At 34.4% G+C, this 22,752-nt stretch overlaps 2 protein-coding genes across 3 annotated transcripts; one reads left to right on the forward strand and one right to left on the reverse strand.

The window, feature by feature from the left end:
* The first annotated feature begins 3,680 nt into the window (after window positions 1-3,680).
* LOC129286395 (probable ADP-ribosylation factor GTPase-activating protein AGD14) lies at window positions 3,681-12,261 on the forward strand. Of its 2 annotated transcripts, XM_054922358.1 has the most exons (16): window positions 3,681-3,828; window positions 3,967-4,049; window positions 4,491-4,597; window positions 6,445-6,506; window positions 6,851-6,938; window positions 7,042-7,103; window positions 7,170-7,266; window positions 7,691-8,128; window positions 8,907-9,225; window positions 9,308-9,546; window positions 9,638-9,799; window positions 9,910-10,014; window positions 10,121-10,204; window positions 10,864-11,035; window positions 11,138-11,183; window positions 11,655-12,261. In XM_054922358.1, exons 3-16 carry the CDS (start codon window positions 4,499-4,501, stop codon window positions 11,788-11,790), a joined length of 2,109 nt encoding a protein of 702 aa, XP_054778333.1. In that variant the 5' UTR covers window positions 3,681-3,828; window positions 3,967-4,049; window positions 4,491-4,498; the 3' UTR covers window positions 11,791-12,261. The 2 variants fall into 2 exon arrangements, with proteins under 2 accessions (XP_054778333.1, XP_054778339.1); XM_054922364.1 differs by having other exon boundaries at window positions 3,737-4,049; window positions 9,641-9,799.
* Window positions 12,262-13,791: 1,530 nt separating this feature from the next.
* LOC129316424 (uncharacterized) lies at window positions 13,792-20,107 on the reverse strand. Its single transcript, XM_054960848.1, is given in 15 exon segments — window positions 13,792-14,288; window positions 14,464-14,537; window positions 14,930-15,015; window positions 15,017-15,082; window positions 15,162-15,233; window positions 15,597-15,666; window positions 15,967-16,040; window positions 16,121-16,292; window positions 16,739-16,828; window positions 16,923-16,947; window positions 17,069-17,228; window positions 17,419-17,492; window positions 17,868-18,146; window positions 19,749-19,791; window positions 19,885-20,107. Coding segments are annotated over 13 exon segments (1,212 nt in total). The 5' UTR covers window positions 18,061-18,146; window positions 19,749-19,791; window positions 19,885-20,107; the 3' UTR covers window positions 13,792-14,232.
* Between the last annotated feature and the right edge of the window lie 2,645 nt (window positions 20,108-22,752).

Raw genomic sequence — 22,752 nt, forward strand, 5'->3', positions numbered from 1 at the left:
GTAGGGTAAACAATTATATATGGAAAAAAATATTTTAAAACATGATACATTTAATAAAAATAAATTAAAAATTTCTTGTACGAAAATAATAGTTTAATTACGATTTATGACAAAGTAATTTAAAGTAATTTATAATTAGAGAGAGCAACAAGCGACGCAACAACTCGTGGTTTAAAATTTAAATTTAAATTCATTCATAATGATTGCTAGTGTATTTAAAAATAAAGATAATGAAAGTCCTCTTAAAAGTTGGAGAGAAGGGAACTTATTTCAAAGAATTTTCATTAAGAAAGTTTTCCAAGAATGGGGGAAAGCAGCCGGGTCAAATTTAGATGACCAATAAATAATTTTTATTCATTAAAAATTAATGATTTTTTTTATTTTGTATAATAATAATTTTATACATTGTTACATTTACATTGTGTGAATTTAATTTAATGGTTGTAAATAGAAAATATTGCCATTTGAAGTTGAAAACGTGGGCTAGCCTCTCCACTTGGACTCCCCCCACTCCCCAAAACTTCTCTTAATCTATTAGAATGAAAATTGAGTGGTCCAGGTCTAATATTTTATAAAATAGTTTTTTACTACTTTCCTAGCTGTTCATTTATATTTTTACCAAAAAATGATTAATTTATTTTTAAATAATTTTGCATTTCATTAACAATTTTATAAAATATTAAATCTGAAAACATTCAATTTATGATCTAACGCTTGGGATGGGGAGCGGAAGGGAATGGAGAGAATTCAGATCAACATGAGAATTCAGCTTTAAAAAAATGGGTTCCGTGCATTTGTAAATGCACGAACTAAGCCAAAATCACTAAATCAGCCCGTTCTTATGTGGGGTGATATTTTTTAAACCCACCCATCATTTTTTTTTTTCATTGGTTAATAATTGGACTTGCTGACCTCCCAACTCTAAATCTCGATGAAATATAAACATGCATGAAAAACAACAACAAAAAATGACTTTTAAAGATGAATTTTTTCATATAATAAATTGAAGTATTGACAGCTCAGTGACTGAAAAACAATTCCACGTATTATTAATCAATGTTAATATTAATGTTCCATGAAACAAATAAAGTTGAGCTTAACGACAGAAGGACATGCCCAACACATGAAGGAACGTTCGATTGAGGAAAGAAATGAGGGTATGGACTTTGTATTAAAAAAAATGGGGATTGGATTTCTTCTCTCCCTCCTATACTCTCGAGTTAGAGGCTTTTAATTTGCCCTTTTCTAATGCTTTTTATAATGTCTCAACTTTTTAATTTTATTTTTTATTTTTTTTATCATTGGCTTCTATATAAAATAAGAGACATTTGGATATCTTGATGTTTTAAAATGGTGAAGATTTATATTTTTTATAATTTAAAAAAAAATATCAAAAATACACCCTTTTATTTTTAAAAAATCATAAACAATATAAATCTTTATCATTTTGGGACATTAAGATATCCAAATGTCTCTTATTTTATATAGAAGCCAATGATCCAATGAAAAATGAAATTGGGACATTACAAGGGGTATTATAAAAGGGCACATTAAAGGTGCCTAACGTTATATTCTCGTAAGTATGTGAGTTAACCAAAAAAAAGTTAATAAAAGAAAAGGAAAAAAAAAAAACCTGTTGATGCGAGTTTATGAATAAGACAGTGGAAGACATCCCAGGCTTTAAAAAAAATGTGAGTATGATCCGCGGAGCATGCATGCCGAGAATTCAAGTGATCTTATCAATTCAAGTAGATCACGTCCATGGCCACGACTGCGAGGCTCAAGAAAAGAAAGTAATTACCATCACGAAAAGGACTTGAAATATGAGCTCCTGGAGACCGGAATGCAGTGAATCTCAATGCTTCTCAAGAAGTCTATAAATATACACTTCACTATTAGAAGTGCACACTGCACACAATCACGCATGTAATTATCTTTCAATTTAGCAATGTGCATATATCTGTCGTAACTTATTTCATTAGCTCGTAGCATGGGGAAAATGTTTTAAGGAATCCTAAGAACACATACATTAAAAGAAATCAAATTTACAGGGAATCCAACAATCTTTAGCATGCTTACTGCGTTCAGTTCAAACTTCAAACCGTCAACGCAAGGTTGAATTTCAAAAGTGGCCCACAATTCATATATATAAAATAAAAGATACAGGAGTTGCATTATTCATAAATTATAAATCCATATTACTCATTTCAAGTTGTGTGAATATATCAAGCTACTTTAGTATCAATGTTTTTTTGTTCCGGCTACTGTCTTAAATGATGACATGTATTTAAGTAGATCATCAGTATATTTGGTAATAATATTATATTTTTATTCTATAGAATAATTAGACACGTTCGGCCATGACATGCGCATTTTAGTCGACTATAAGTGAAACTAAATCTAAATGTGGATCCATGTCCTGGAGTTTTTGTTATATATAAAATTACAGATACTGATTTTCTGTATCTAAGAGAATGTAGGTAATTATTTTTAAATAAATAAATACAAATGTACGACCATTCTTGGACGTCTCTGTTCTCTATCTTCTTCTCTTCTCTTTTTTCTTGACCTTATTTTTTAAATACTCTCTTCAATCTCATTTATAAATTACGTTCTAAAAAATTTATTTAATTCTATTTATAAATTATTATAAGTTATGATGCGGTTTTTTTCAGTAATATTTAAAAAATTATTTTTAAAATTATCCTTTATAATAAAAAAATAATGTATCATTATTTTTTAAATTTATTATATAAGAATATATTTAAAATTTTACGTACTTTTATTTTTTATATTAATATTAATAAAATTAATAAAAAATAACTTGTAAAGAAGAGTCCGGGGTATCTTCTAAACTAACACAATGATAGTGATACCCTGACCAGATTGGCCTGACCAGTGACCACTGTTTCTCTTACCCTGCCAGCCTGAAGCCTGAAGGACGGCGACTGATCGCACTCCAAAATTGCTCTCGCGCTCGCTCACACACACACACACACACGATATCTGTATGCTTATACATTATATATTATAGTATAACAATTATAATAATTTGCATAAGCAAAAGATTAATATAAACTGAATTTTATACATATTACGATAAATGAAAAATGAAACTACTAGCTGCAGCGTGCAGCGATATAATTAGTTGGGAAACGCTTGAAAAGATTATTTTATTTAAATATAAAATCCTTTTTTATAAGATAGTAAAAAGCATTAAGTGCCCCTATTTTTGGACATGTTAAACAAATGAAAGAATATGTTCCCTGAATCTCTTTAAAATATAACATCTCGTTATTTACCCAGAAAGAAAAAGTCTCAATAACAGGCTTCGAAAGGAAGATCTCCGTAATTGTAAAATAAGCAAAAGTTAAACAAAGCAAGATATCTTGGTCATGACAATCCAAATAAAATAAAAATGAATAGATAACTTGTTCGGGCAATTTAAAAAATGAATATTTTGTTTTAGTTTAGTATCGCAATATTTTAATTGAAAAAAGTATCATACAATATTTTAATTTAATTATAAAAATATGTATAATATATAAATTCAAAATTTAATTTGATATATTATAAATAACGTAGTTTAGTAAAAATTTTATATAAATGAATGCCTAAATTAAAAAAAAAAAAAAAAAAACGGTGCTATCAATTGCTCTTGTCTCATGTGGAAAGGTAATTTTACCGGGGGAAGAGGCGGAGAGACGCCATGTAAGACCAGAGCGTGGACCGTCCTAGCAAATTCAACAAATCGGCCATGAGACCCACACATGTAAATAGGCACACCACTCCTCAACGGACACTGCACCCTTTCTGTCCGATAACTCCGTAAGAAAAATTACCAAACCCCCTTCTTTCACTGTCTATTTTCCATTGATTCTTTTCTCCGAAGCAGACTTGGGAATCTTCTCTGAGCTGTATGTACTTGCCGTAATTACCAATTCAGGAAGATCTGTTTGTGTGCAGTGGTCGGATCTCTTAATCATCACCTTTGGCTTAGGAAAAAGCTGCAGAAGTTGAACTGTTTCCTCGTCTGCAGTAAAATACAGGTCGGTTTCTTTCCTACCTTTTCTTGTCAACTTTTACCGTCTTCCTCCTTTGGGGCTGTAAGCAAGAATTGATTGAGTTCTGAGTATCGCATGCTTGTTTTGTTCTCCTTAGGCAATTGTTTAGGTTTCAGATCTGGTATGTTTAGTTCCTTCGATTGGTATGTTGTCTATTTAAGTTGCCGGGAAATTGTTGGCGTATAAGAGGAAAGCGAGATTATTTTCAAAATTTGATATGCATTATTTAGAAATCAACTCTCAGTCCCTATTGAGCTTGACGCGGATTTTTTTAGTTTAGCTTCGCTCATTTCTATAACTTGTTGAGCAACGTAATGGGGGTTTGATAATCATAGGGAAAAGGTTCTTGTGGGCGTTCATAGCTTTTGTAATTCAGTTTGCGTTTCATATTCTGTACGGTACATACTATTTATGTCATCTGTGCAGTGGTGGAGATGGCAAACCGACTAAAGGAAGATGAGAAGAATGAACGAATAATTCGGGGCCTTCTGAAACTTCAAGAGAATCGCAGATGCATTAATTGCGGCAGCCTGGTAAGATTTCTCTATTTTGGATTTAGGAGTCCTGAGTCATTAATGTGATCTTCACTTCTAGCGTCTTATTTCGAATTTCTGGATTATATATGAGATCAATCCATGGCTTAGTGTTGGATTCGTTTATACTTTATAGTGATGCCATTTAGCTTATATTAAACTGCTTCTTAGCAGAAGCAATGTGATTGGACGGATTGCATTAAATGAGTCATCGAGCTTAATTTCATGCGATTTCTTCTTTGTACTAGTTGAATGTTCTTGAATAGGCAGTATAGGCAGTACGACTTATCATGTTTATAGCTTGTGAACCAATGAAATATGTCATTGAAGTGTCAATAGTGGAAAATTATAGTATGAAGATAGATTTTGGCTTTGTGATAGAGGCCCTAATCAACATACTTTCTATGTGTAGAAGTTTTATTCTTTTCAAAGTTCTCTCTCTGTTTCCCATTGATTAATGACAAGTACTTCTATGGATGATAAATTTAAGAACAAGTATTGGTTTCATCTTGTATTTCTAAGAACAAGCATGCATTTCCTTCTTTGTTATTGTTTTATGTAATAATAGTTTTTATCTCAGAACCTTTATCAGAAGAAAAGGGGCCTGTCTTAAATAAAATAGGTGTTTTTTTGCATTATGTTTTCATTAATGATGACTATAGTCTACAGAGTCAATTACCCTTCTAAAGAGCCTTTTATTTTTAAGCCCAATGATTTTTATTTTTTTAAAACTTTTTAGGAAGCTAAAAATTCTAGAATAAAAATTAGAAAATGATAGAAAAACTGCTGTCTTCAATTTTTTTTGAGAAACTTAAATTCAGGTTTTATAATAGATCCTTCTTTCTGGGTTTAAGGGCAGGAACTTTTAGGATTTTTCTAGAAAATATCAACTAAATGGTGATTGAGTGGGCTTATCTTGAGTTACACAGAGTTGTTTGGCATCATGAGCTTTGTTGAATGTTTATTATGTTTAGGTTAATTTAATCGAGCGCACAACTTATTAATTTTCAAATTTGTAGCTCAAGGGGTTGAGAATAAGCTGTTTAGAATGAGTTGATTATGTCATTTCAAATTTTCTTAATCATTTATTTGAAGTTCAGCTGAAAATCATGAATATGAGCCAAAATAAAAGGCAGATTGGCCATATTTAGATGGTAAAGATCTCCAAATTAGGCTATATTGAGAACAAAAACATTTTTAACTATATATTGCTATCTTAATCAGTCTCAAGGAATCAGATGAACATTTTTGGTTCTCTCTGGACAAAATTGTAAATAATTTTTAGTGCAATTTTGGTGTCTTTAAGGATATGTGTTTAAAAGCATAAGATATTATTGGATTGATGAAGTTCTCAGGAGGTTTTAAATCCCACAGAAAGGAGAATCTTAAACAAAGATTGTATTGAATTTATATTAGGGTAAAGGTGTATTTTTGCCTTTAAAGTATTCTTCAAGGAGCACCCAACACCCTAAATTATTTGGTGTAGCATTTTTGCTGTTGAAGTAATTAAAATGTAACATTTTTTACCCTAATATAATACCCACAAACGTCCATTAGATAGTTAAACTACCTTCTCTCATATCATATGAACGGTCAACATCTATTATTTAACATCGGGGCAGAAAATGCTATGCTTGAATTGTTTTAGGGGCAAAAATACTACACTAAATACTTCTCTTAAAATTATGGTTATGTAACAATGATGTTGTGCAATTTATGTAACTGACCCCATGTAGTGGTATAAGACTTGTTGTTGATGTTATATGCCCATTGCTTAGAATGGTCTTATTGTACTTTTCCAGGTTGTTACATTAATATTTTTCTCTTCTCTTTTTCCTGCCAAGCAGGGACCGCAGTATGTATGCACAAATTTTTGGACATTTGTTTGCACAAACTGTAGTGGAATACAGTAAGTTCTTTCATCCTGCTTTCTGATTTCCTGATGCATGTGTTTTAGTGTGTGGTGGTCTGCTACACCTGATCAGTATCCTCATTTGCATGCATCGGAGTGGACTGGACATCTTTTTTACTTTTTACAGTCTATGTTTAACAATATTCATATAGTACAAAAACTATTAGTGTTTAGCAGCATATAGGTCTCAAATATGTGTCTAATCACAGATTGCTCTCTCATGTTGTGAGTATAAGATGCACTTTGTTATAGCTCAATGGATTGGAGAGAGGAGAGTGGCATTTACTTTATACTCCATGCACTGTGTTTGCAATTGAACTGTTTTTCATGATATTTTCCAGCCGGGAATTCACACATCGAGTTAAGTCAATTTCGATGGCTAAATTTACTTCACAAGAAGCTAGTGCACTTCAGGAAGGAGGAAATCAGGTGGATGAGCTTGCTTTTTCTGAAAGTCATTCTAGTTGTTCATTTAGTTCTACTCGCTTTCTGCTTTTCTTAAGTTGAATTTCACTCCATCTATTCCTTGCAGCGTGCAAAGGAAATTTATTTTAAAGAATGGGATCCACATCGTCATTCTCTTCCTGATAGCAGGTAACTAGCTTTTAATCAAAGTAAAAATGTTGGAGGCAATTTTCTGATTGGCATGCTTGGTTGCAGTAATATTGACAAGCTCCGGGACTTCATTAAGCATGTTTATGTGGACAGAAGATTTAGTGGTGAGAGGACCCATGACAAACCACCGAGAGGAAAAATGGTAAACTGACTCTTGTCCCCTTTTTGGGCACTGTTTCTTGCAATAATGAAAAGATTGTTACAAGCGGAGATGGATCAGGAATATTTCTTTTCTTTTCTTTTTTGTTTGGGGGGGAGATTTTCTTCTTCAATTAATTTTTTTTTTTGGGAGCAATAAATAGATTTTTTTTTTTAGTAACCTGACTTCAAAGATTCTCTAATTAATCAATGACAGAATACCCCTGTGTCTGTGTGTGTGTGTGTGTGTTTTTTTTGGGGGGGGGGGAGGCGGCGGCAGTCCAGCTCCCCCTCCTCCAAAAAAAAAAAAAAAAATCTGTCATCCCTGGTTGCAAGTTGATTAACTAGTACTTGATTGGTTCTTCTTCGGTATGGTTGGATCTGTCATAATATGTTATTGCTTTTCATTTGTCTTGCATATTGTGCAGGGTGACAAAGATGATTTTTATGAAAACAGAAGAGTTGAGACATATCAGGGAGGATCTAAAAGCCCGCCATATGAGGATGCATATGAGCGTCGTTACAGTGACAGGTCTAGTCCTGGTGGAAGAAGTCCTGGATATGATCAAGAAAGTAGACAATATGGTGATTATAGGAGAAGCCCAGGTCGTCCACCAATAATCAATGATTGGCGTCGTGAAGATAGATTTGGAGATGGAAGAAGACTTGAAGATCGTAGAATATCTGATGGAGATTATAAGCTGGAAGGCCAATCACCTGAGCGAACAAAAGATCTTGATTCTTCAAGTTCACCAGTTGTACGGCCTGTTAGAGATATTTTAGGAGAAAATGTAGTTCCTCTTCGAATAAGTGAACCGCCCAAAACAAACAGTGGGAAGGCTGCTGATGGCTCTGCACTCACACAGGTGAAATTAATATTTCATATTGTGCTACCATCTGGGCCATGGTGCTGCAATCAACCTTTCTGTGAATTTTGTTCAGTATTTAGGAATAATCTCTTTATCATTGCTAAATTGCTCTAACTTTAATTTACCAAATCTTTTATTTAGTTTTTGATGTCTTGGTTTGCTATTTTATGCACGTTTCATTGATGTTTTCCCTTCAGATTGCTGTGGAAGTGTTTAAGATCAAGATTTTAAAAAATTATAATCCAAACATCTTGCTCATGAATTTACTAGCTCTACATTTCTTGGTTTTGAGCTGATATGGATTAATTGACTACTTATTGCTTAAGAAATACTATGTTTGGTTTCTTACTTGCAAGTTGCAACAAAAATTTAGTTTATGATGCATACAAGGTAAACATGCTTACATCTGAGTCATTCACAAAGTATGCAGGGTGATTTTTATTTATTATGCTTGCTATTTCTAAATTTTGGTTCAGGTCTTAGATTTTTGTTACCAAGAGTTGTGTTAAATAAATGCGATGTGCCTAGAAATACACCTGAGCTTTATTTAGTTCTTTTCAAATTTATTATTATCTCTTCTGTGTTTTGGTCTTTTCAGTAAGCATCTGATAAAAAAGGGAATCAGCAATTAGCATCAGCACCATCTTGTATTAGTTTCTTATTTCTTTCATTATATAGTGGCTCAATAGTTGCTTCCTTTATCATTTATAGTTATGAGCTCGACATTGATTTCAATTAGATATTATATTTCATAACTGACTGCTTATAATTGCAGAGAACTGCATCTTCCGGTAGCATAGCATCTAGTAATGGAAACGCAGCAGAAGTTAAGCTTGAGAGTACTAAGAGCCTTATTGATTTTGATGCTGAGCCCGAACCTCCTGTTGCTCCAGCAATTCCCCAAGCTCAACAAACTACTGCTGTCCAATCTGCTGTTCAGCCAGCACATTCTAGTGATGACAACTGGGCATCTTTTGATACTGCCCCTGTGGCGAAAACAACCCAAGGTCCTTCAAATTTTAGTCCACTTGACTCTGTTCTCTCACAGCTATCAATGCCATCACCTGCCCCTGCCCAGGCTTCTGGAGTTCAAGGTGATCTAAATATTGAAACAGTTATTGCCAGGAGCATTGACTTTTTTTCTAGAGCAATTGCCTCATCTGTTTTTACCTGCAGGGCCTCTGCCAGCATCAGCTGCCACTGCTGCTGCTGGAGCTGGAACTCTTGGCAACTTCTCATCAGTACCTCCGAGTGGTACTTATGTAACAGCCCCTGGATTGACAATGGTGCCGCCAATCAATGATGCAGTCCAGTGGGCCAGTGCGCAACGCAACCAACCTGTGTTTCCTACAACTGGTAGTCATCCTACTACTCAACAATTTATTCCATCAACAGGTGGATTTTTGAATGGTCAGGTATAACTTAATACAGAAGCTTCCTCAAGCATTCTGTCCGCTGCAGTTGTAGTATTTGTTTATCCTCATATTTTGTGGAAAAATCTTGCAGCAGTGGAATGTATCTCCAGTGCCCACAATGCAAGGGCACCCTAGCATACGAATGCCACATGCATCCCCTCTTACCTCGAAACGTGCCAATGAAGTTAGCTCTAGCGCTGCTTCACAGCCTTCAATAGAAGTACAACAAGGTGGAAGAAAAGAACTTCCTGAGGTATTCCTTGCTCCCCTCATCTGTGCTGTATGAACTATGAAGTATGTATATCATGTCTGGGCTTCTACATGTGTAATGTATATCTTACTTTAGCTTGTGAAATTACGTAGGATCTTTTTACTGCAAAGTATTCATCCTTTGCTTCTCTGGCTCCCGGGTGGCAAATGCGTCCTCCCCATGGCATGGGTATCTATATGCAATATAATACTGCAGCGGTACAGTTATAATCCAACATTTTCAGCTTTCATGATTGTTATTTTTCATGTGGCTTGTACAACTGTACAATGCCAGTCTCATACGATTGTTTGCCCTCTGTTACAGCCCATGCCAAGTTTTCCACAGTCATCAAAATCAACAAATCCATTTGACGTCAGCAGTGAACCACCTCCAGTTCAAGCCCCAACAGTATGTGACAAATTAGAAATGATAGCATGGGCCATTGCCTATTCCAATCTTATAAGAGATCTGCTCATTCAATTGTAAAGAATGTTCTAAAGAAATTTAGAAATGTAATAATCTTTAATATTTTGATAGGTTGTTATGCGGGATTTTTTAGGATTAGTTTGTTGTTATGAGAAATTATTTTTGTTAGATTGCTTGCATCTCTAACTGCCTAGAAATATAGGATGAGATAGGTTTATGGGTATGAATGGATACCAGTTGGTATGGAAAATGGAGAAAACACAATACTTTTCAATTCAATCACGCGCATACATCTCATCCTTATTTAGGCTATTAGAGATACAAGTCATCTGACAGAAATAACTTTAAAATAAAAAAATGTAATCCAACTAAGCTGCTGAGCACATCTTGCACCTCAGAGGAACCATATCCATAAGTGAATGATAAATACCCAATAACTGCTGAAAAACAACTCAGTGGTTGACTTTTGGTTGACTTTTGAAATATGTATTACAGTGGTTGTCATTGCAGAAAATTAGCATTTCTAAAGTTATTTTTCCTCAAGTCTCTTGAGAAATTCGATTCAATATAATCTTGACATTTTCATCAGTTAATCACAATTTTTGGTTGATGTTTTTGTGGCTTGTGTTCCTTTGATGCAGTTTCCTTCCATGTCATCCTTGCAAGGTGTTCTGCCAAGTATACCACCTTCTTCAGGTGTAATACACCCCTTGAGCCTGGGCAATCCGTCACTTTCCTGGAACTCACCCCGGCCATCATATGGTTCAGTACTTCCTCCGCAAGCTCAAGTTCACGCACCAGCGATGGCACCGAGTACATTTATTTCTCCCACTTTACCTTCTTTAGTTGCTTTATACCGAGACTATTCCTTTTTTTTTTTCTTTTGTATGCTGAAGTGTGCTTCGAAAATCTTAGGGGCATACCTGGGGCAACAAGTGCCAACTAACATGCCAGTGCCTGGGTAAGTACTATCGATTGTTGGTAATTGCATTTTTCAAAGGCTGATATAGGTTAGGTTGTTACATGCTCTTGGGGGCTTATATTTTGGATAAAATCATATATCTACTTACTCAATTCATACAACAGTCAAATTTTTTTTCATCCTGTTCCATACGTCAAACTTGTTCTTTGGTTCGGCAGCTAACTTGTTAGCTGTAAGTTCTGTGAGCAAGTCTCTTGCCATTCTACTGTGAACTCGTTTTCCTTTCCTTGTATGTATACTTGGGCCTTTGGGTGTTTTTGTGTTAAAAGGACCCAGTTCTATGATTTTTTTTTTTTTTGGGGTTTTTTCCCTGCCTTTTCTTTTCCTTATGGACTTGCTAATTATCGATCAATATAATTGCATCTTTTGTTGAAAAAAAATTATTGTGGTTGAACTAAAACGTTGATGACTTGGCTATTCTGACATTTATGGTTTTACTTGCATGTATAGGCATCAGGAAATTGGGAATTCTGGCGCACGGGGGGCTGCTTTTGGCTTCTCAAATCCAGATCAGCAGATGACTGGTATGTTCTCAACACCTGCTGCAGCAAATTCCTTCCCTGCTGGAGGCAACCCCTTTGGGTGATGTGAAAATTATACCATCTGGCCTTTTCTTGACACGCACCATCTTGTTGCTCCCTGTACAAATGTGGGTGAAGTTTTGATTTACTTCATTTTATCAGTCAATGAGAGATTTGTGATCATCGTTGGGGTTAAAGTCAAATACCTACAGTTGCAGTGTAAATTTGTTTATTGCTATAGGAATGAGAAAAACACGATCTTCCTTTTTTTGGTTTGTGGGGTGGACGATCTTAAAAGGAGAGCGAAACTGGTGCAGAGAACCCTTCGTGCAGGCAATATTTTTGGACGCGACATGTGTTCGCTTGCAATTGTAGCGTCGATTGAGTGATGATGCGTGTATTTGGTGATCAATATTTGTATTATTTTCTTGTTTGTTGTATTTTATGTTTCGTAATCTTGTAATTTTGGCGTGCTCGTTTCGTAGATGTACTTGAAATCCTGCTGCTATTGGAGTCTCTTCCCCAAACTGGCTTTTTTTTTTTTTTGGACGTAAAGCAAACTGGCTATTAAAGTTGCTCCTAGTGTCTTTTTCCCGTCACTCTTTCATACCAAAAAGTCAAAAACATCAAGTTGTTTTACGTGTATCGAGAAAATGTGAAGGTCGGTATCCGATGAATGACTAGTTGTTACCCCCCGGTCAAAGGTGAATGATTAGGTATTGTTAATTAAATTTTACTTCTGAGTTATTTATTTTTTAATTAATTTTATCTTTTTATATTTATTTTTATTAAATATTTTATAATAAATATAAAATTATTATTAATAAACTAATTTTTTTAAAAAAATAATGATTACACTTTAAAAAATTAAAAAAATTTAATATTTTTAAACATCTAATTTTTTAAAAAATATCTTATATTTTTAGTTGGAGGGAGTATTTTGTTTTCTATTAAAAATTTCAGGTTCCATTTTGAAAACCCGTCTATTGCTAAATATGCGTGGTTTGTAAATTTAAATTAAAGCAAAACTTCTATCGTGGAACCAAATTGATCAAGCGCAGAGAGACCGGAAGGAATGAAAAACAATAAAATATTGGACAGCACAAAATGCTTCCAACTTGATTGCAAATTATTCTTTAAATTTTAATTTAATGCAACTTAGATCTGATAATTTAAATAATTTAAAACATTAATTTTTAAGTTTTTAAAAATAATTTTAATTATGATAATTTTATTTTTAAAAATATGAAAATTAATATTTTAAATGTTAAAATTATAATAATTGAATTTCAAAAGTCAAAATTATAGCTACTAAACTGTGTCAGTCAAAATTCAGGAATTAGTCTAAAATTAAATGATTAATTTTTTCATTGTAATTTATTTTTGAAACTCTGAAAGTTGACTTTAACTTTAGACTAGGATTTTTACAATTTGACATAGCCCGTCAGGGTAGACTAGAAACGACATACCGTCACCCCGTGATGATCGCATTACCGGGGACCTTCCATTGGTTATTTTTCACTGTATCTTTCCCTGGAAAAGCTTCAGATTCTACTCTGACCAATGAGGATGCTTTTGCATAGTAGCAGTTTTAGTCCTAGTCGGGCTCCGGAGCACTCAAATGATCTTTTAACAACCCTCGAGAAGTTAGCCATTTGATAACCAAATGAATAAAAAACGTGGAATCCACTTCATCTTTGATTTTTGCAAATGCAGATCATCACATCGTTAAGATTGTTGAAGCTGCACTTACGGTTGAAAGTGGATCCATATTGGTTGCTATGCATCAAACACGTTGCATCTTGTTAATTCCAAAAACTTTTATGTTTGATGACTGCGGCGAAGCTTGCTAGTGCAATAAAATTTATTTTTTCAGCTTGCCGAACAGGGAAATCTATCAAATACGCAAGTTTTATTTTTTTTTTTTGAAAAAATTCCTATTCATAAAGCTATTCTGTTTTATCCTTCTTAAATTAAAAAAAAATAAAATAGAGTATGTCCATGTTCATAAATTTGGCAATTCAATAAAATGTTCTTTCACTGTCAGCTATGATTAAATCCCATAATTCAAAGGAAAAAAAAATCACACATTATATCTATTATTCTGATCGAACATTCTGAATTTCTAATTATCATCCTTCAAATGATTTTACATTACATTAAAAAAAATGATTTTACATGACTCTCCCTCAGAGGTACACGCCCAGCCGCACAGGAGAAGCATTTGTCTGCAGAGCAGGATATCTTTTGATCCTTTCTATGGAGGGAGGGGGCTAAGTATTTTCGTGTTAAAAAAAAAAAAAATACAATCGTTCTATGTGCTGTGCATAGGTGTCAGAACCATGCCTTCTGCCAGAGATTTTCCTGTGTGTTACTGTTTCGTTCTCTATCATGCAGGATTGGAGGAGTTCACTGCATGTGCCGCAGATGATACACGGGACATCTGGAGACCAAAGCCCTCCGCCAATAATAAAATCTTGGAGATAATTAAGAAATTTTGGAAGTTCTTATGTAGAATCATTATGCCTGCTCTTCCTTATGACCGGAGCGATCAGCATCCATGCTGTGCAAAACATTTAAGCTTCTCTTAGCACATGCCTCAGTGATACAGAAATAGTTCCTCTGAATCAGTGGCCCAACATTAAAAAAAAAAAAAAAAATTTACACCCCAGAATTTATTATGCTGAGGCAAGATTCATAATATTCATGTTAGCTTTAGATTTGCCAGGTATACTTACAGTAAACACAAACTGCCAGCCATTCATTAACTATTCTAACCCATGTGCTGGTCCAGCCCACATCAATTGTCCACCTGCAGAAGAATAAAGGTATAACGCATTTGCTCTGTAGTGTTAATGAAAAACTGGACCAACCGTTGATAAACATGCCCAGCAATGAGATAGACATTAAACATGTGATGATTTCAGTGGTATCAGATCCTGGGAGAAGCAATTCGGATCGTTTTTCTAGCACAATCAACCATTCAGATCTAGAATGAAGACTTCATAGAGACCAAATTTATGGGGTTGTGTCATCTGGAATTGGATATGGTCATTTGATGATTAACAGGTGGAGATGCATACTTCTGTTTGTTATTCTATTTTTTTCTTCAAGGGGAAAAGGAGACAGGAAACCATCAAGAGATGCATGCACATTAGGTGAAAATTAAAAGTGTATGGATCAACCGTAAGTGGAAATGCATACTTTCTCATAACATGGTGACTATTCCAGCCAATCAAAAGCATTGCAAAGTACATTGCTCCGGTGGCAAAAACAAAATGGAAGAACCCAATAACCATACGGAACATCATACGGAACATCATCTTCTGCTGGCGTATCTGTATCGTCTTTCCTGAACTGCAGGGTTCTGTCAGACATGGAATGGAGAAAGTAATATTCAAATTCAGGTCCAATTTAGATTCTATGACTAGGGCACCTGAAAGCATTTAGAATCTATGCCTGTTGAAAACGTCGCAACAACGATTGCCAGTATTGCAACGACAAAGCTCTGCCAACAAAAATTCATTGCCACAGGTCAACTAATGAATCAGAAAGTGACGTGAGATCATGCATTTGAAAGCTGTAGACATTGAAATAATCATGCCTGTGTAAAGATTTGATAAATATATATTCCTACATGCGAAATTATCAAGTTTGTTTGAAGGTTTTCACGATAGACATATGAAGTAATGATTTATATTTTCTGGCAACAAAATCAGTTTTTTCCTTGCCCTTTGTAATTAGAGAAATCCACATGAAACTGGTGGTAAGCATACAAATTGACCAGACAATCGAAGAGTCACAGATAATAGATACCAAGTTCTGGGTACCAAGCCCAAATTTCACTAAGATTAGAAACAAGAGATATTACGATGATGCTAAGCCAGTCAGTTTTGGGTGCAGAGTCTGACTTCCTGATGCAGCTATCTCCTGCGGGTTCACTGCATACACACACATATCCTAAAGCTCAAATTCAACAGAAATGAAGACAAGAAGACGAAAAGAATCATAAATTCCATAATTTTAAAAACAATAAAAGTAGTAAACTTAAACCAGGTGGTTTTCTCTCAGAAATTTCCAGAATGAAAAGAAAATATTATGTTGCAAGGGCTGCCTGTCTTTTTTATTCGATTTTAAACCCATGCTTCTATGGGAGAGAACAGGGACTAAAAATCAAGGCTTCATCCAATAGAATTTAATTTATAGAAGAGCAAAACTATTGGCAAAGATTGGAAACCTACCTTCTAATCGCGCACCAGCATAGGAACACAACATAAAGACCCATCAGCCCTGGAGTTAGAATGCAAGCATTCACCTATGACAGGGAAAATTAACGAGTTATGTCAGAAAATGAAGTGGATTTGTAGCAAATATCCTGTGACAAATGAAACTTACTTTTGGGTGCAGAGACACACTTGTCATGAGTTGAAGAAGTACTAAGGTCCAAGTAATGAAGAAAATGTTGAGGAGGCAAGATGGTTGCGGTGTGTACCAAATGAACATTAAAATGATCCCCACCAAGCAAATAACATAAGCAATGGTAGCAAATAACATCATATGGATTTGGCTGCAAGGAAAATAGAGAAAATATTTAAGAAATAAGGCATCTTAGTAGTGAAATTATTCTATATATCAATGTCAAACGTGTCATAGACAAGAGGGACAAAAAGAACAAGAAGAGACAGTTTTAGCCTTAATTTTTCTTTCATCCTTCGCTCTACAAGTTAGATTTTTTGAAGCTTGTAAAAACTTGAGTAGAATCAATCTCAGAATAGCTAGTGGGCCGTTCCAGATTCTGGAGAACTTTCCGTGCTTGCAGACGGTTTACATTGAGAAGATTAAATATTTTCTCACTTCTTTCCAGCATATACAACCCGATAGAACCACTGAATATGCCTTGTTTAATTGAAAATTCAACCACCAAAGTTGATATAATGACAGCCATCTGAAGGAAATTTTTCAACATCATGAAGCATATATTTCTATTAGTTATACAACTGAGAAAAATCTTACCATCTTTCCTGATATTTTTCAGATGTGCAACAATCATTCAGCCACGTAATGAAGCTGATTATGCTTACGATTTGAATAAGGAGGAAAACCCTGAAAAATATGTATTGAGACATTTTAAACAATCACAAATCAGCAAAAGAATCATATGATTTTTTAAAATATATATTTAAGATACAAGCAGTACCCGGCACCAAAATGCGCAATCACCCCTGCCAAAAACGAAAAGTGTCAGGGGAGAATGAAATGACAAAGGATATATCACAACCTTTAGTACCCACATGGAGAATGGAATATTAAGAGGAAACTTGCTGAAAGATGCAAATTACCAACCATATAGCTGAATCAGGCCAGAAGGAAGCAAAAATGGGATGATTGTCATTCCAGCCCAGAGAACGCTCTTGACTGACCACCACCCGGAGTGCCATTTGTCTCTGGTTTCATTCAGTTTAGAAGTACCAGCAGTTGACAAAAACATTATGATATAAAATATCTGATATGGGATTAAGATTGATTCTGAAGATTAAGGAGTAATGAATGAGCTAAGTCTAGAGGCTTTTAATTGACCTCACTGACCAAAGCACCGATTAGTTTAATGCATCGTGACTTACTTCTCTGTTGCTAGACTGATTTAAAGCCCGTCTCTGTGAACTAGGTTTCATGTTTATAATTGCAAAGGATACAAAGCAACCTAAGCTCACCCGCAGAACGCCTTCCGCACCCAAGCAGTCTTTCCCACCATCGCATCCTTCCAATCCTAGCAGTCGAATATATGCTAGATTTTGAGCTAGTGCCGTTATAGTAAATTAAAATGCATACAGGCGATAGCTTTAAGTTGGAATACATGTCAAATGCTATCTTATTCTGCTTCGCCACCGACCAATTATTCAATGAACGCATATTAAGATTGTTATGGTGTATATATAAATGTCCATCCAGATGCAAATAGCAAGAAATCACGTAATTCATGACTCTAAGATAGCCAAGATTGATTCATTAGTATGCAGCGTTTGAAGGAAATTTGCATAATACAAATGGCAAAACGAGGTGGGAGAAGAAGGCCCGAAAAGCTGCAGAAAATACAAATAGTATGTGGAAAACATTTACTCTCTAAGGAATTAGGCAATCTTACTCTTCATTTCGATTAAAGCACCATGACCAAAATCACGGGCTGCCCATGCTAGCAGATTAGCGACTAGAAAGATCAAGGCATAGGCATATCTTGCCATCCAAGGATTGGATGCATTTCGGAATTGACTGAACCATGAAGAACCCTTATGACTGTTAGAACTCTCAATGCTACTGCGATTAGTACCGCTTTCCATCTATTCTTCAAAGCAGCAATGCTACAGAGAGCATGAGCGGAGCACAGAAGAACTGAGGGTCACTTCCAGTAAGCTCTTTTATTCCCCTGAAATGCAGGGGGAACAAAAACACGTCATTGTTAAGATTTGTGCCTTTTCTTAACTTGACACAAAAGTACTTATTTCACTAAGCCCTAACTCCTGCCCATCGTAGACAACTTTTGACCAAGAATTAACTATCATCATGGACTAAACACAAATTCCGACACTTCAAATGGCATGTCTTACGGAATCATTCACTTCTCTTTAGCATCCGACAATAATCAATTGTCTTTCTCTCCCTGGTAGGAATAATATCCAACTCCAACCAAATCATCGCCAAATGAATAATTTTAAGAAACAGTAAAGTTTCAATAATAATTTGAAAGAACATTACTTGGTTCAACAGAGTCTTACCCACCCCAGATTGACTTTTATACTTTCACCTTTCTGGGGAAGATGGAGCAATGACATGTATCAACAGAGTTTTTTAGCCATATTTCGCACCTTTCTTTCTTGCTCTCATATCGTTAGTCTGTAAAGATGGAGAACAATGGAACATATAAAGTCACAAGCCGTTGCTCCCCCGTTTTTTCCAAGCTATTTTGCTATAATTCTTTTTTCACCATTCATGAACTTTCAAAATTCTCTATGCTGCTGCTTTTTTTGGCCCAAATTATAACTTTGAAAAACCAGAAACACAAACAGTATCAGTACAGAAACAAAAGCAAGCAAAAAAAAAATAAAAAAGAAAAAGAAAATAGAGCAGATGCAAAATCAAAGTAAAATTCGACCAACAAGCTAATTGACACCAGCAGAATTTATGGTAAAGACGAAATTATCTTTGCATCTTAACATGGTAAAAACAACAGCTTTGAATGTGAATTTAAATTTGAGGAGATGCGGGCACGTAAATATGCATTGACAGTCAGACCCCAGGTTAATGCTCCAACGGTTGCTGTTTAAATCTAATTATTATACTCTGTATATGCAATTATAAGGATGGAAAAGAAAGCAAATTGAAACATGTACGTCAGTACAAGAATGGCTCTCCCTTTCAACAATGAGAAGTCAGCTTAGGTAGATTGGCAATTCCTAATATGCATCTGACTAGAAGGATAAGAGATGAGAAGAAAAGCAATGCATCAATAAATGAAATATCTGAGTCCTGTGAGAGAAGAAAACGAAGAAACAGAAACCGACTTGACTCTGGTTGGTTGTTCAAAAAAGGAAGAACAGCATAGGATAAGAAAGGAAATTAAATCTTGTCGATTAAACGTTAAAAGTTGTCCCAAAAGAAGAAGTCAATTAAGAGTCCAAAAGTTTCATTTGAAACAGTTAAGAGCAGTGGAGTGATTCGTTTCCTCTCATTGGAAGCAAACCTCCACAAAATATTAGTTAAAAAAAAAAAAGGATAAAAACCGCATTTCCTCCACACCTTGTTTGTTGCCATATCTCGAATTTTTCTTGCTAACAAAAATTCAAAATATGCTAAGCATTTGTCATCAGATCAATTCATAAGCAAATGCAGATGCTCAGAACTAAAAAATAAATAAAAAAACAAAAGGGGAAAAACTGACAGACAGGAATCCTTGCAACCGGGATAAAAATGGAGATTAAATTCCAAGAAACGCAAAGAATCTCAGAGGCAAACGAACGGAAAGAAGTACCTGAGAGGGTGAGATGAGGATGATGAGCAGGAGAAGCGGAGATCTGAGGGAACACTGAATCAGTGTTTTCTTAAATAGTGTGTGTGTGTGTGTGTTCAATGTCTCTTCCTTGATAGAAAAACGCAGATTTTCTTACAGGGTGAATCAGTCCTTTCGGTTTCGGCCCTTTGAAAAATGAATAGCACTGTGAGAGAGGGTCGGTGTGAGAGATTGCTTTTTATAGATTTTATTTTGCTTTCTTAGGTTTTTTCTTCTTCTTCATGCTCTTCTTTTTCCCGCCGTAAGCTTCCTGTGCCTTCTTCTGTCTGCCTTCTCCAGGTTTGTTGTTCCTTTTACGTATTTTCTCGCCTCCTCCAACTATTCCTTCTTTCTTCTTTTTGAAAATTAGATCATTTACGTATGAATTCAAAAACAATATATGACATTTTTTATTTGAATGAATTCTTTAAAATTGAATATTTTGAGTCACAAGAATATTTTTTGGCCTGAAGTCACAATGTTGAGAAAATATCAAACCAACTTCCTCTCTTTTTTATCTACTCCGCTTTTTCCTCTTTAACTTTTTGTTTCAGAATTACTTCTATAAATTAATGTAAGAAATTCAAATTATTATTATTTATATAATAAATTATATACAATTATAAAGAATAATTCTAATCATTAAATTTGAACTTATTCTCAGAAAACATATTCGAATATCATCTTATGTGGATGACGTGACGGGAATATCATTCAATTAACAACTTTCCTTCTGTATATCTCTCAAACATAGAACTAGTTAAAAAGGAGTTGAAATTAATATAACGATTTTATGTTGTAACTTTGCTTAATTTGTGAAAATTTATTAATTTAACCAAACATCTTTATAGTGCTTTAATAATTTCAAGTGGAAAGTATTTATTTAGTATAGGATTTGCATGTACAATGCCTTCATTAGTGTTTCAGTGAACATTAAAGGCTAGGAAAGCTATATATTTCACGTGGAAGGGTAGATGAACTCAACAAGGAACGATTATTATATAAATATAAGATTTAAAAATCTTAATTACTATATAAATCAAAAGTCAGACACGAGTAGCTAGTGCCATACCGCCGTGCTTAAGTGACTTGTGTTTCCTAGCCAGTGGTAATAATAGGACACAAGCAATAAGTTTCCTCAATGATTAATGATGTTGGCAATGGCATGCTAGGTGATATTTTGTCTTCTACTATTTCTATACATTTAAAAAATAATTCGGTGGCCGAAAACAAAATATATTTATTTAAAATTTTAATTTTACGAAATTTATATAGATTTATTTTAAAATTTAAATTCTGAGACGGCAATAATTTTTTGGTAATAATAAAATTAACTTCAATAATTTTGAATGATAAAACAACTAGCTTTAAATAAAGATATACATATAAATAGTAACCTGGTACGTTTCCTATTTATTTTAGGAGTTTGAAAAATGATAATTGCACTACTTATATGAACTATAATGATATATGTATGGATTATCAAAAATTTACGATACATATAAAAAGAAATATGTAATTCAGGCTTCTTTAAGTAATTACACCCTTTTAATTTCAACTTGTAACTAGTAATGATAAATTAATAATCAATAAAAAATGGAGCAAGCCGTGAGAAAAGTAAGTGGCTTATTTAATATTTATCGAGTTCCATCCCCTGCACATGTGACACTGGAAACAGGGCTAATATTGACTAAATATATTTTTTATGCTTTTGTATTGCTCATATATAGTTCAGGAAGAGTTGCCTAATTGCCTAATTGATTACCAAAAATGTATTATATGTATATAATACATATATAATACATATATTGTTTTAAAAATAGTCACATGCAATAATTTGATAAATATTATGTGTTAATCTCTATCTCGTTATAGTTCTCAAATTATTAGAATCATTATTAATCTTTCATGAATTAATTTGATCGGTTAATTCCAGCCAGATAACAATGCTAGTTGTATTAAAATAATAGTAATGTCAGTTGACGTGAATTAATTAGCACATATGACCATATAGAGAACTAAAAGTACACTTTCTTTGAGGTGCGGTTGAGCAAGAGGGAGAGAGGAGTGTAAAGGCAGTAGACACAACACAAGCCCAAATGATGAGAGGAATACAAAATAAGAACCGACAAAATTGTATTATTGTGATCGTCGCATGAATCAACGCTGAGTCGTTTTTATTGCTTAGACGCCAAAATGCTATGTCGTATGCTTTGAAAAATGCCAAGCAATCGCTACAAGAACCCTAGAATCATACTCTACGAACAAGTTTTTCTTGGGATTATTTCTGCGTTACTTCGTTTTGTGTCTGAGTTTCTGAGCAAACGAGGCTTCCAAGTTCCAGGTTTCTTATTGCTTCACTCTTGAGGCTGAAAAGTTCTCTAGGTTTAAATATTTACGGCAAGATATGTCATGTGATGTCAATAGAAATTATTCCAATTGGGAGAAGCTATTTTATTATTTAGTGTTTCACTGCATTTCAAATATGATTATTTTCATTAAAAAATGTCTTGCTTCATTCAAAAACAAAGAGACGTCTCAATCTTTGCGCAGGACATTTAATCACGATTGAGGGAGATGATCTCTAACGGAATATGGAAAGGGACATTTTCTGTTGGCATCTTCCACTTTATTTATCCACGTGTCTTTGGATCCATGAGAAAGCGATGAAAAATAAAAGCACGACACATTTCTATGAAGAAGAAAAGAAAAAGATAACAAGACAAACGATGAATAATTTCTGTCCCGCCATTGCTTGACCACCACGCTTTGGCGTCCCACATGTTATGCTTCTTTTTTCACTAACCTCCAAAGTAGTACAATATAATTAAATATCAATTAAGTGCAAAAAAAAAAAAAAAAAAAAACTGGCTAAGCTTTTGTAAATATTGATGGTCGAATTCAGCTATAGTGGTCTCTTATTTTGGGTATGGTGCATGACGCCGACTGCGAACAGTTATTTAATTAGAGGATGATACAGTGGCAA

Source organism: Prosopis cineraria, unplaced genomic scaffold (assembly GCF_029017545.1).
Source record: "Prosopis cineraria cultivar Desert tree isolate PC_DT_omini unplaced genomic scaffold, ASM2901754v1 PC1, whole genome shotgun sequence".
Taxonomy (NCBI): domain Eukaryota; kingdom Viridiplantae; phylum Streptophyta; class Magnoliopsida; order Fabales; family Fabaceae; genus Prosopis; species Prosopis cineraria.

Bases quoted from the DNA above. Each gene is read 5' to 3' on its own strand.
- LOC129286395 (XM_054922358.1), top strand. From the start codon at position 4,499: ATGGCAAACCGACTAAAGGAAGATGAGAAGAATGAACGAATAATTCGG. The intron at 7,104-7,169 runs GTAACTAGCTTT...GCTTGGTTGCAG, and splicing joins CATTCTCTTCCTGATAGCAG to TAATATTGACAAGCTCCGGG. The intron at 11,036-11,137 runs GTACATTTATTT...CGAAAATCTTAG, and splicing joins CGCACCAGCGATGGCACCGA to GGGCATACCTGGGGCAACAA.